General features: G+C 41.4%; 1 protein-coding gene across 3 annotated transcripts in view; it reads right to left on the reverse strand.

Moving 5' to 3' along the window:
• The window catches only part of ANO6 (anoctamin 6), a 193,078-nt gene that overhangs the window by 107,978 nt on the left and 70,853 nt on the right, over positions 1–14,247 (reverse strand). For 2 of the 3 annotated variants that reach the window (XM_029954242.1, XM_029954241.1), the window contains one exon: positions 8,634–8,713. In XM_029954242.1, coding sequence (XP_029810102.1) covers positions 8,634–8,713 — 80 coding nt within the window. Of the gene's footprint in view, positions 1–8,633; positions 8,714–9,875; positions 9,958–14,247 lie in introns of those variants that run through there. The other variant, XM_029954243.1, reaches the window with a different exon arrangement.

The raw sequence follows: 14,247 nt of genomic DNA on the forward strand, positions 1-14,247 counted from the left end.
GAGAGAGGGAGAGAGGGAGAGAGGGAGAGAGGGAGAGAGGGAGAGAGGGAGAGAGGGAGAGAGGGAGAGAGGGAGAGAGGGAGAGAATATCCAAAGTAGGCCCCAGGCTGTCAGTCAGACGCTCAACAGACTGAGCCGGCCAGGCGCCCCCAGCACGGACTTCTATGGCTCCTTCCCAGGGCTTGAACCTTTCCAATCTAAAGGTCACCTTCATTAGCAGAAAAGACAAAAGGAATATGGAAGCTGATATACTCTTTTCTGTTATCTCATACCATTATATTGTCTTCCTCAAATTTTGGATGGAACACTGCTTCAGAATCTAACATAACTCAAAACCAATCCTCTTTCACTCATCAGGCTAAGCATTTTTTCCACAAGGTTCCACTTATACACTTACTCTGGACTTTAGCTTTATTCGAAAATGTTAATAATAGGGGTCCCTGGGTGGCTCAGCTGGTTGAGCGTCTGGCTTCAGCTCATGTCATGATCTCGCATTCATAGGTTCAAGCTCCACATCAGGCTCTGTGCTGACAGCTAGCTCAGAGCCTGGAGCCTGTCTTCAGATTCTGTGTCTGCCTTTCTCTCTGACCCTCCCCTACTCACTCACTCACACACACACACACACACACACACACACACACACTCACTCACTCTCACTCACTCTCTTTCTCTCTCTCAAAAAAATAAAACACTAAAAAAGTAAAAAATTAAAACTAAAAAATTAAATGTTAATAATAATGGAAAAAATAAGACTGGAGTGTTCCAGTGGATTATTAGTAGGGGATGACATACTAATTTGTTAGCACTCTGAGTTAAACTGGCCTTAGCTAGTCTGGCTGGCTGGACCTAGAAGCCCAATCACCATTTATGGCTGTTTCTCTGGGAAAATGTATTCTGTATTCCAAAGAAGTGACTCAGAAAGAGATTTCTGACTGAGACTTTTCACACTGGACTGCTACCGATTCTTGTTCCTACCTTCCAATCCTAACAAATCCACAAATGTAGCTTTGGAATCAGCCACATATAGCAAATGAGTACGTCTCCTTCCCTCCATACTCAGGCAAAGTTTATATTCCCTCACCTTTTGCTCTTGAATGTACAAAATGCTTTCAAAGGTGAAATGTCGTGTGAATTCCTCCCATAGCAAATGGGCCAATTCAGCAGTTCTACTAGCCTATCTTTGGTCTCCTTTCTCCTTCTGAGAGTTCCTTTTGCCAAATCACTGTTCCTTTATTTGGTTTCCTTTTTTGGTTTAGTTCCTTTTCTCTTTTATTTTGGTGAATTTAGTGCCAAAAGGTACAAGGCAAAGCTACCCCATTTCTCTGTTGTAGAAAACACAAGAACACACACCCAAGTAAAGAAATGCTTGAGCAGAAAGGTCCTGCCTTATCCCCAGTCTTCCAGAGCTGGAAGATCTTGTGAGCTTGAGGCAGACCTTAGTACTTCAGTTGGATTTCTGGGATTAGCCAGAGAGAGACTCTAGACAGCCATAAAATAAACTACCATCTCTCTCAACAGCCTTGAGCATCAATTCATTTGCCTCAGGGCCATTTAAGCCAGAAATAACCAAATGTAGTCTGGATTTCGGTGGGGGCGGGGAATGAAGTTAAAACAGATCCTGGAACCCACCTTGAAATAAAACTTGATCAATCACTCTGAAACAAAGCCTGCAAACAAAATATGCACATGTATGGGTGGCTGGCTCTGATTATTCTTTTATACCTTTCACACTCAGGGCAAGGAAGTAAGGTGGACATTCACTTCATTGTATATGTCACTTCCAGACCATGAGTCCTCAATGTTCCTGGGACGAAAACAGTTCCCCTTAGGTCCATGCAGAGTATGAGCCCAGAGTTTCCCAGAGCCTTTCATCTCCTACCTCCCAGCCGATGTTCCTGGCCCACAGAAAACCTGGCCCCTGGCTCACATTTCCCTCTCCATTTCAAGTTTTCCCTCATCCAGAAAGACATATGTATCCACAGACATGACTGAGCCACCTTGGCCACTTAGTAACTTATCATCAATGATGTTCTCCCTCTCGTGCACTAACTTCCATGGTCCAAACCCAGACCTTGTTATTACTTGAAAAATTGCCTTTCCAAAACCACTTACTCTGGAATCCCCCTTCTGACCACAACTAACATCCTTTCCTAATTGCACAATGATCTTGGAGGCCCTGTGAGGTTTTCTAACCGATCTGCAGATTCGCATTTTCTTCCCTCCCCTCCTTCTGTAAGGTTGCGTTTCCCAGCTCATCATTTCAATAGCACCCTTGCCAAGGTTCTGCTCTGTCCATCACAACCACCTAGCGGAAGACCAGGATATTCTGGTAGGGCTCGCAGGCAGGAGGAGCACGGGACCTGTCTGCCACCCTGGCCCCGACCTAACCCAACTGGTGGGGTGAGGGCAATTCCTGCCATCTTAACACTAATTAATAAAAAATAAAAAAACAAATAAAACCTCTCTCAATCCTAATCCATAATAGCCTCTTGCTCTGCATTCATGTTCAGAAGAAAAAGGAAAATGTTATCTAAATGCTATGTACCTGGTCCCTTTTCTCCCATCCTGTTTTCAATCCTCCCTAGTTTTGCAGCCCAGCATTCAGCTGAGCCTTCTCTCGTCCAGGTCTTTTCCACACCGCAAAATCCAATTTCCCATCCTCATCGGCGGATTTGGTCATTCCCTCCGACTTTTTACCTTCCTCATTTGGCTTCCAGGACTGTCCTCGTTTTCCTCCAGCCTCATTTCCCTGATCTGTGAGCACTGGAGTCCCCAGGGCTTGTCGGGGTGTCTTCACCTCACCCCCTGCTGTTCTCATTCAGTCCACAGCTTTCAACACCACCTGTGTGCTGACAATTCCCATATCTCTGGCTCTCTTTAACTCCAGACCCATATATTTTACTGCATGTTGACATCTCTATTTGGGTGTCTCAAATTATCCATGTTGAAAACAGAATTTTTATTTTCTTCCACATAGCCTCCCCTCACACTACTCCTTCATCAGCCCCTCCCAGATCAAAAACCACGGAGTCATCCTTGACTGCTCTTTCTCACACACCTCACATCTGATCTGTCAACAAATCTTATTGGTTCTTCAAAACATACTGAAGGGGCACCTGGGTGGCTCAGTCAGTTGAGCATCCAACTTTGGCTCAGGTCATGATCTCAAGGTTTGTGGGTTCCAGCCCCATGTCGGGCTCTGTGCTGACCACTAGCTCAGAGCCGGACCCTGCTTCAGATTCTGTGTCTCTTTCTCTTTCTGCCCCTCCCCTGTTCGCACTTGGTCTCCCTCTGTCTCAAAAATAAATAAATGTAAAAAAAATAAAATAAAATAAAAAACCATACTGAGAATTTGAGTATGTCTCACTAATGCCACAATTAACACTGAGGGCCAAGCCACCACCCCCTTTCATTTGGGTTCTTGATAAGTCCTACTGGTCTCCCTGCTTTTGCTCTTGTTCAACACGGCCAAAGTCCTGTTAAAACACATGGCAGTGGAGGTCAAGTCCCTCCTCTGCTCAGAACCCCCAGTACATCTTCCAAAGGCTTACCTCAAATGATTTCCCAAGTCAGAGTAAAACCAAAGTGTTTACAATAAAGTCCCCACTATCTACTACTTTCACCATGTTTCATTCTGCTCGTTATGTTGGCCTCCTTCCATTTCCACAAACATATCTCAAACTCCTACCTCAGGACCTTTGTCTACGCTATTTCTTCTGCCTGGAATGTCCTTCATCTAGATTTCCAAATAGTTGGCTCCAGCACCTCTGCTTTCAGGTCTTTCCACTTGTCACCTTCTGACCACTCTATTGCTGAGAAATCCCTTGAACACTCTATTTAAAACCATAGCCAACACACATATAATCCTTACTTTACTTTTCTCTAAAGGACTTACCCTGTAATGGCATGTTATAGATCTTATTTTTTTGTTTTTTATGTCTCCCCCACCAACATGTAAGCTTCATAAGTATAGGGATTTTTTTTTCCTGTTTTTCAGTGCCTAAAATAGAACATTTAAACTCTTTGGGAATCACATGTGTTTTCATCTAATTAAAGACCATCAAACTTGAATTTCAGGAAGTCAACTGTATTTTTTGTAAAGTAGCATATTCCCTCAAAAAGGGAGCCAGTTACACAAAATTCCAAGTAGGATAATGAGTCTTCAGACCTCCTTCTCTCTACAGATCCACAGGCGTGAAGTGGACAGATTTTTGTTCCACTTTGATCCCCATCTTCCTGAGTCTATGTTTTAGCTTATTCTTTCTAAATCCTGTGGTTTCTCATCATTTTCTCTGGTTTATTCTATCATAATCCTAATATTCTTTTGCCAGCCCAAGCTCTTATTATCTACTCCAAATTTGGCAGAAGTCAAGGAAAACATCATTGATTGGCATGGAACAAGGGCTGGTTACAAATCGTCCTGCATCTAAAAAGCCAGGAGAGTTAGTCATAAACCTTAAGTTCTGAAAAGTCTGGAAAAGGGGATATTACTTGTGAGAGAGAGAGAGGAAGACAGTGTGAGCAGGGTTAAGGGCAAAGTGGGAGGGACAGAGGATCTGAAGCAAACTCTGTGCTGACAGCAGAGAGCCTGATGTGGGGCTCAATGTCACGAGCCATGAGATCATTACCTGAGCTGAAATCAAGAGTCCTACCCAGGTGTTCCCATCTTCATTAAAAAAAAAAAAAAAAAATTTTTTTTTTTTTTTAAATTTTAGAGCGCACGCGCACACACACACATACACACAAATAAGGGAGAGGGGCAAAACAAGGCGTGGAGAAAGAGCGAGAGCAAGAGAGAGAGAGAGAGAGAGAGAGAGAGAGAATATAAATGAATAAGTCTCAAGCAGGCTCCACAGTTAGCAGAGACTGACACAGAGCTCAACATGGGGCTTGATCCCATGACCCTGGGACCATGACCTGAGCCGAAATCTGGAGTCAGATGCTCAACTCACTGAGGCACTCAGACACCCCTCTCATCCTTGGTTCTGGCTGCCTAGTTCTGTAGCCTCTGTTTCAAAGTCTAAATTCTACAAGGAGATCTGGGTCTCTGATACTTACTCCCCAGCCTCACTTTGGCCAAATTCCTTTTCCAGAGTCTGATGCTTGTCATCATGAACCTAGTCTATTTTCAGGACCCACAGCTATAAATGATGGCCACCAATCACAGTGTTCCAGAACATCTGGCCATGTCACCATTTCCTTGACTAGATCCCCCTTGAACTAATTGCTCTGAAAATTACAATGTTGATTAATTATAGTTCATCAACACAACAGAACAGACGTTAGAGAAGATAACAATAATGTTAAAGGGGAAAAAAAACACAGTGTGGAGCTGAACACCTTAAACTCACACAGTGCTACATGTCAATTATATCTCAATACAACTGGAAAAATAACAGTGTGGAAAATATTCAGGATAAAATATTCAGTTAATAAATTATAAACAGGTTTTCACTGGACTTGAACAAAAACCCACCAGGACTGAGACAGTGTCCTACCAGGAGATCAGCTAGTTTACTCTCTGTAAAGTCAGCATTTAGCCAGGCCCCTTTCACAATGAACGCCCTTCACACCCCCACGCCACGTCCAAGTGGGTTACGTCACTAGCTTTGGGGTAGCAAGAACACAGGTACTTCGGGTTCACATCTCTGTTCACTCCCTAGCATTTCAGATAGGTTGGCAAAACTCACTCTCCTCAGTCTGCAAAGTAGAATGAGAGGTGGAGAGGACCAACACAGGTACGTAGGGGACCTGTCACTGGTGTACAAACCCTGCAGGGACCTGGAGGAGCAGCAGGGTGGGCCCCACCAAAAACAAGGCGGCCTGCTGTCTCTCTTGGAGCCACCCAGGGGCTTCACGGTATCATTTATTTACCCACGATTCACGCCAACTATACAGCAACACTGGCTTTGCCTGGCTAGTCAGATTCCAGGCACCTGAGCTGTGAAGGAAAGCTTTACTGTGCTTCTCAAGCCGGTAACCAAGGCTCCTCGACCAGCACTGCTGGCTTAGGCCTTGTTTAAAACAAAAGAAGAACAGAAATCCTGAAGGAAACAAACTAATAATGATAAGCATTGCATTCTCCCTGTTGGCCAAACTATATAAACACACTCCGCTGTCTGAAAACACTAGGCCTTGATCCTTCTAAAATCTGACCAACTTGAGAATAAGGTCTGAGCAAACATGGTCTGTGCTTCGCTTTATTTCCGTTCACCTCTGCAAACGGCAGGTGCCCCTTCCAAATGCCAGACGGAGAATCACAGAGCACTGATATTTCAGCTTTTGCCCTTCCCTGTCTTCTTTATGTTTTCAATCTTGCTTTGCGCCAGGCTCCCTTTGCTCCTAGGCGTATACTCTTGCCCCTGTTTCTGATTTAAATTTTTGGTTTGGATCAGCTTACCTGGTTTTGTCCTGGCATCTGCCCAGTCCACCTGCCAACACACGGGAGCCACCCGTTCTCACCAAAGCTGTAACTTTCTGCCTACAAAAAAGGCTACCCTTAAACACTGTGCCGGATTCCCTCGAGTACGCTGTTCCCAGGGCACTTTATACACCTCCTGATTGTTTACAACAGAGACAGCAGTTGAGGAAATACACATTTACTAGGGAACTGGAAGTACAGAGGTTCCAGTGATGTGACAAGAAAATACTAGCAGCCATGTACATGTAACCCAAAGACGTGACATGCAATGAGCATGTGTGAACATCCGTAAAGCACCGGAAAATCACAGACTCCTTCTTAAACATGGTAGGACACATAATTAGGGAAAGAGACTAGCTGGATATAGAAATTTTATATCAACCACACATATAAGGAAACTATTTTTAACATCTTTGCCTGCACTAATGCAGTCTAAAGAAATGATTCCAGATATTCTTGAGGCATGACAGGGAAAAATAAAAATACAGGGATGTAGCTTAAAAATCTTTCAGCTTGGATGTCCTCAGACCCATTGTTAGGAACAGTCTCTCAAAACGTAAGTCTATTCTGCATTCCTCAAGTTCAACTCCTGATTGTTCTAGCTTAGACTCACCAGCCTTCCTTTCCCTTGGAAAGGAAAGTGCAGTAGAGTCAAGAAGTTAATGCTGAAGGTTGAATAACATCACCAGTGTAATTACCAGTGTAGACTACCTACTGCAAAGATATTGCTGAGGCACGCCAATCTGAAACAACACTATCTATCTACTAAAAGCTGTTCTTGAGAAAAATACTTTCATTTTCACACAGGGAATCAGTGTGAACTACACGGGTGTTTACCAAGCACATCAACACTTTATTGCACACAGCTCTTTTTGGATTACCTATAGTGCTTAAAGAGTACCAACAGAGTGAAACAAAAAAAGGGCTGGCTCCATGAGTCTGTACCAATTTAACATTCAAAAGTGAAATATCTGTGTCAATTCTGCTTTAGGGGCTCTAACTGTAGAAGTTAGAAAAACTGCAAAGCTGCTCTGCTACTTTAAGATACAGGAATATTGGTGAGCACTCACAATTTTCCTTCACTGAAAATCTCATTGAATATAACAAGGAAGTCATTGAATACTATGTCTTTCTATTATATCCAAGTGCTTTTCACAGTAGGCAATCTGCTAGTACACCGCAGGAGTCCCACACTGTGAAATAAAGTGGCATTGTGGATATAGTTTTATGGGCGATCCCTTTTCAGTCCAGAGCACTGCCTAGTTTCCTTACTCTTGGCTGAACTGAGTAGGTAATCTATAAAGAATGAGTGAGAAGAGGAAAAGCACATAATGAGGGGTTTTTTTGTCTTTATCAATAATACAATTGTGGCAACTGTATATCACACTTTGAAAAGAAAGCAAAAAAAGATTTTTGCATTGCTAAAGTGGTAGCCAAGTCATTTACAGCAAAGAGCAAAAATAAGCAAATCTAGGTGGATCCTGGCATGATTTCCTATACATCTGGGGCAATAATATGGTACATGAGTCAGAGAAACATTCTTCCCATCCCCCTCTTCAAATGAGCCTAATATAAAATCTACTTAGTAAGGACATTCTGCACAAGGCATCCTATGTGCTTAATTTTCTTTAAACAAGGCATTAATAAAACCACAGCAGCATCTAATAAGATTTTTAATTCCTCGAGGGTAGGAACCATCGCTAATCTTTAATGAGTCTAATTTAGTGAGAGCGTTTAGTTCCCCTCTTGGTAGGAACAACCAATAAAATACTCCTAACCCTAGAAGATACATCTATGTGGGTTGTATTACTGTAGGATCCAGAGTTAAATGGGAGTCAGGCTGGTCAGTGCACCTGCATGTGCTCAGTAAAGACTGGTTTCCAGAGCTGCTAACAGCAGAAATGGACACCAAAGCTATTAATGAACGAAGGGGGAGTTTGGGCAGTAATACTGCTACCTTCCTGCAGAAAGAGCTCCCATTTGCTGTTTACAAGCATATGAAGAACAAACCTATAGAGCATGATGCCAAGACACTGTGGTTCAGTAACCTGTCCCCTGGGGAACTGGAGCTTAAAATACACAGACACTGCACGTGAGACAGTGCCAGATCCAGAGGCACCAAAGGCAAGATTTCATAAAACACCCTTTTCTCCATTTTGTGAGAAATCTCTTGCTAACCAATTCAAATTTAAGATAGAGTAGGAGTACTTACAAATTCTGGGGTTTGGAAATCAGGCTGACTTTCCAGTGTTCCAAAACTGGAGACAACTGTCTGTTCAAGGTTTTCCAACACTAAAAATAAACAAATAAATAAAGCATAACTTTCAGTGACTCATGTATTTTTTTTTTTGCTTTTAAATCATCAGCACTGGCTTACCAACTGTATTGAGGGCACACCTCTAAGTTTACATTATTTAACACTTTCAGTTATCAGGGACACTCAGAATCTTTAGTAGCTATTTCATCCAGTGGACAAGGCCACATTTCTACGATATTCAGTCATAAAATGCCGTAGGCTAGATCTACCACGGAAAATCATTTAGCTTCTACATGGAAGGACACTGCAACTATGTCCACAACTATGTTATAAAACTCTAGCTAAGGAACATTTCAGCCTATTGATATTTTTTTCAACTACATATCACAGAACTGATGTGGAGTCATTTTGCAGTAGCAATTTTCTGTTTTAAAACCTGTTGAATAGCACTGATAGAAATACACTGGGAGCCAAATAAAATTATCTAGTAGGGTACATTAGGAAAATAAAAAGTAAACAGGTAAAATTAATTTTAGCAATACAATCTCTTTAACTTGAGATATGCAGATTATTATTTAAATTCAGGGGGGAAAATAGTTTCAAACAGAGAGGGAGACAAACCACTAAAAAATCTCAAATACAGAGAACAAACTGAGGGTTGATGGGGAGGAGGCAGGGGAGAGGGAAAAATGGGTGATGGGCATTAAGGAGGCACTTGTTGGGATGAGCACTGGGTATTGTATATAAACAATGAATCACAGTAATCTACCCTCAAAAACAAGAGCATACTTTACACACTGTATATTAGCCAACTTGAAAATAAATTATATTAAAACAAAACAAAACAAAAAAACATGTATTCAAGAAGCACCTGGGTGGCTCAGCCAGTTAAGGTGACTTCAGCGCAGGTCATGATCTCACTCATGGCTCGTGAGTTTGACCCCGAGTCAGGCTCTGTGCTGACAGCTAGGCCTGGAGCCTGCTTTGGATTCTGTGTCTGTCTGTCTCTCTCTCTCTCTCTCTGCCCCTCCCCTGCTTGTGCTCTCTCTCTCTCTCTCTCTCTCTCAAAAATTATTAAACATAAAAAAATAACAACAAAAAACCCCCACATGTATTCAATATAAAAATTTACTAGTGAAATACTTTACTTGTACTGTATACTAAGTCTTAGAAAGCCAACATGTATGTTATACCCACATGTCTCAGTCGGGACCAGCCACATTTCAACAGCTCAACAGCCACATGTAACTAGTGGTCACTGCACAGCGTGGAAGGGAAAAAGGAGCCAAATCCAGAAGCTGGGTTGTTCTGTAAGACACCAGTCTCACCCTGTCTACAAGTTCCTGATACAAATAAAAGGAATTGTTCCAGATGAAAAGATAAGGAGAAAACAAAACACCCATTTGCAGTACATGCTTCTAGACTGGATCCTGGTTTTAAAAGACCAGATACAGAAGACTTAAAAACAAATTAGAAAAATGTGAGTATTGACTGTGTTGAATTATATTCAGGAATTATTAGTATTGCTAAGTGATGAGGGAGCATGAGGCAACCTAAAGGCAAAGTGCAGGCTAACAGCAGCCACTCCCACCCCAGGGGAGATAAGCGTGAGATTCCTCAGGCATCCCGGCTGCCCAAGGACAAAGGAAAGGAAATAAACGGTTAGCTGATAGAGATCACAGTCATGCAGGCTGTGAGTCTCCATCAATTCACAAATGTCTTGGTAAATTATAAGAAAAAGGCAATCTTATCAACAGACTAATCTCCACTATCCTGTAGACTCAGTTTCCTGGAGCCCCAACATCACCCTCCAGAGCGATGTGAAGAACAAAGGCAAGAAGGAAATGGCAGATAAAATTAAATTTCCTTATAACCTGTGGCCCGTTGACAAATAGTTGGGGCAGAGTAAAATGTTTCTCCAGGAACCCCCTACCATCCTGATGTTAAGGCCTTAGTAGAGGAAAAACCCCCTCAGCTTGACAATAGCAAGGCCGGAAGTATCTAGAAGTCCTCTTGACCGTATCAAAGTCCCTTTGAAGGCCTCCCTTTCGTCTTTACCTCTCCCAATTCCATAGTATAAAACCAGTCACTCTTCACAACCCCAGAGCAGCTCTTTCTGCCCACGGGCCTGTTTCTGTGCTTTCATAAAATCACCTTTTTGTACCAAAGACGTCTTCAAGGATTCTTTCTTGGCTGCCAGCTCTGGACCCCATTATCACCCCAAACCGCATCAGTAAGTGTTAACAACGGAACTTGGGCTATGCAAGTTATTACGAAGGATACAGATGAATAGCCAGATAAAAGGTACAGAGCAAGGTAAGTGAGAAGAGGCACAAGGCTTCCGTGCTCTGAGGCCACCTCTCTCCCCACACCTGCACAAATTCACCAACCTGAGGCTCTCCAAAACCGGTCCTTTTGGGTTTTTACTTAGGCTTCATTACTTAGGCATGACTAACTGATCACTGGCCATTAGCAACAGATTCAATCTTCCTTTCTATCACCTCCTTGGAGGTCAGAGGGTGGGAGTGAAAGGTTCAATCCTCTAATCTTGAGATGAGTTCCCTTAGCAACCAGCCCCCATCTGGTGGCTACCTAAAGGCTTTCCAAAAGTCACCTCATCAATATCACGAAAGGCACCTTTATCTCTTTCATCACTTCAGAAATTATGTGAATTGCAGAAGCTCTGTGTCAGGAATTGAGGAAAACCAAATATATATTTCTTACGATAAGTCATAATATCACAAAAACCATTAGCAATATGGGATACTCAACTGAATCCTAAGTTGGACAAACCAGCTGTAAAGGACATATTTATCAAAAATAGGAAGACTGAGTATGGAATAAGCATTATATTATGTTAAGACATTACTTTTGATTTTATGAAATGTGATGTTAATCTTGGCTTTGTATCACCTTTTTTTTAATGCATACTAATTTTTAAAAATCCATTAGAGACTTTTGTGAAGGAAAAGACTGAGTCCCTATCAATCCAGAAAAATTCCCTTCAGTGGCCCAAAAGAAACCTTCTCAGGGAGGTTGATTAAAAGATTTCTAAGTGACTGTGTAACATAATCAAAACGTCAGCCAATAATTCAGCTACCAAATACTCAGGTTTGGAACATCACTAAGAAACATCCCAATATCAAGATTAGATTTTAGATTTACTCAGAATCGTGCCCACTAAATTCAGACCACTGTACACCTATGCACTGAAAAAAAAAAAATGCCAGTAGGTAGGACAACACAAACAAGTGACTTAAAAAAGTGAGTTCAGGGACACCTGGGTGGCTCAGTCGGTTGTGTCTAACTTCGGCTCAGGTCATGATTTCACAGGTCATGAGTTCAAACCCCGCTCTGGGCTCTGTGCTGACAAATCTGAGCCTGGAGCCTGCTTCAGATTCTGTGTCCCCCTCTCTCTCTGCCCCTCCCCTGCTCAGGCTCTGTCTCTCCCAGTCAAAAATAAATAAACATTAAAAATTAACAAAACAAAACAAAACTGAATTCATCACAGGATCCCTAACTGTGAACCAAAGCAGAAACAAGAAACAGATCAGGTTGAGCCAAGGCTTGCAGAGCTGCAGGCAACGCCAGAATTACAACGCTCGCCTCTGAGAACCCTAGGAGAACCGTGGCAGTCACTGCACAGTCTGTCGCACTTAGAAAACCGTACCGTAATAAACCGGTTTATTCCAACATCAGAACAACAGTTGTCCAAGATAATTACGTTCTTGAAGGCCACCTCTAGAATGTGCTAAAATGTGTTTATGGTAGTGGCTATGACATTCTGTTTTAAACTGGTGTTCTGCAGCTGGATTTACATTAAAAAGGAAAAAAACCCTAACCTTTTTATAAATCTTAGATGCAGAAAAACTGCATATGTGGTACTTATGTCTTCCGCCACCCCCCCCACAGAACCAGCAAGTCAATGAAACACAATACTGCAGATATTTTTTAAATGACTATTGGAAATCTGATGGAGTGATCAGACTTTTGCATCTTATCTGGATTACTTTATAATTAGATGCCCTATTTATCTATTAGGAATCTGGGCTCAAAAGATAGAATAGAGCTGCTATGAATTTTTTTCTTTCTTCTTCTGTTTTTTCTTTAAGGATGGGCTTAAGAAAGTATGCATTTGCCTAAAGACAGAGGAGAAACAAGATGTATTGCCCAGATGTTCTATCAAATTAAAGGCATCTATGCAGCTTGAAAGGATTTGTGAGGGAAAATATAAAACTATTTATAGTGTTAGCTGTTCTGCTGGTAATGGAAACTAATAGATTCACTGCTTAATGTCAACACAAAGGAGAAACTGTAAATTTGAGTGAATAAAAACAGAAATGGCTTTACTGAAACATCATCCAGGTAGAAGGCTGCGGCTGCTGCTCTCATGACCTAATAGAGTGCTGAGAAGCAAATGATTTATGATGCTAATATGATAATTATACTTCCACTACTGAAGGACTCCCGTTACTGTTTGATATTCTCATTTCTGGTAATCTAACACAGCTGAAAAAGTTCATTTCTCAGCAAAAATAGTCAAAATCAAGGTGACACTTTGAGGGCTTTTTATGAAAAATAGGGCAGAATCAGGGGAAAAAAACCATTCTAATATGGCAAAAATGTTAATTTTATTTTTTTATATCAATCATTTTTCATGTACTATTGTGAAATGTATTTTTAGTAGTGTCACCATGACTCACTTTACACAACAGAAGTAACACCTTGAATGGCTTCATGATTAGCTCATTTCATTTCAAGCATTTGAAATATAAAAGTTTATTTTGGGGACCTCTATTGTACTGTTCATTAAAAAGTGGACTAGAGAACTGAAAACTATTTTTCCCCAATATTATTTTTAAAAACTTTGGTCTTGACCTATCTATCAGTGGAATTTTGTATGGGATGTACAAGGAATGAAAGGACAACTGAAAGTCAGGTTCAACCAACCCTCACTACCTTGTTTATAATTTAATGCAGCCATTGTGTTGTTAGGCCCTGGGGATACCAAGAAGAACCAGGTAAGCACGATTCCCTCTTCTAGAGAAAAAGAAATTGAGACATGATGAATGTTAATTTTAAGCTAATTAGTAAGCTACACAGATTTATGGAGTGCCGAAGGAATACTGTGGAAAACACTGTACACACATTCAACAACGGGTTTGTGTAGGTAAAAGTCAAATAATTGAGGGTTTAGGGCAAAACAAACCCACTAAATTAATACTTTTCCTAAATTTTACAATCACATCATAATTAGTTAAAAGAATAGCATATTTTAAAAACTATCAATATAGTTATGATAGGTTAAAGCAATGTGGTCATCGGTAATACTAGTTCTGACTTATTTGGCAGAACAAAATGAGGGGCCCACTATCTAGAAGTCTAGTCACGTTAATGGGTTCACAACAACCTGGTGGAAACCTCACCAGAAAACTGCAATTCATAGGATTATCTATCACTTAGAAGAAGTGGAGTAACTAACACTTATTATTCCAACTGCAAAATCGAGAACTTCTACAGCAGAGTGGACTGGAGACTTATCTCAAGTGGGGGATAAAAGGAGCCATTA

This window comes from Suricata suricatta, chromosome 10, assembly GCF_006229205.1.
Source record: "Suricata suricatta isolate VVHF042 chromosome 10, meerkat_22Aug2017_6uvM2_HiC, whole genome shotgun sequence".
NCBI classification, from domain to species: Eukaryota; Metazoa; Chordata; class Mammalia; order Carnivora; family Herpestidae; genus Suricata; species Suricata suricatta.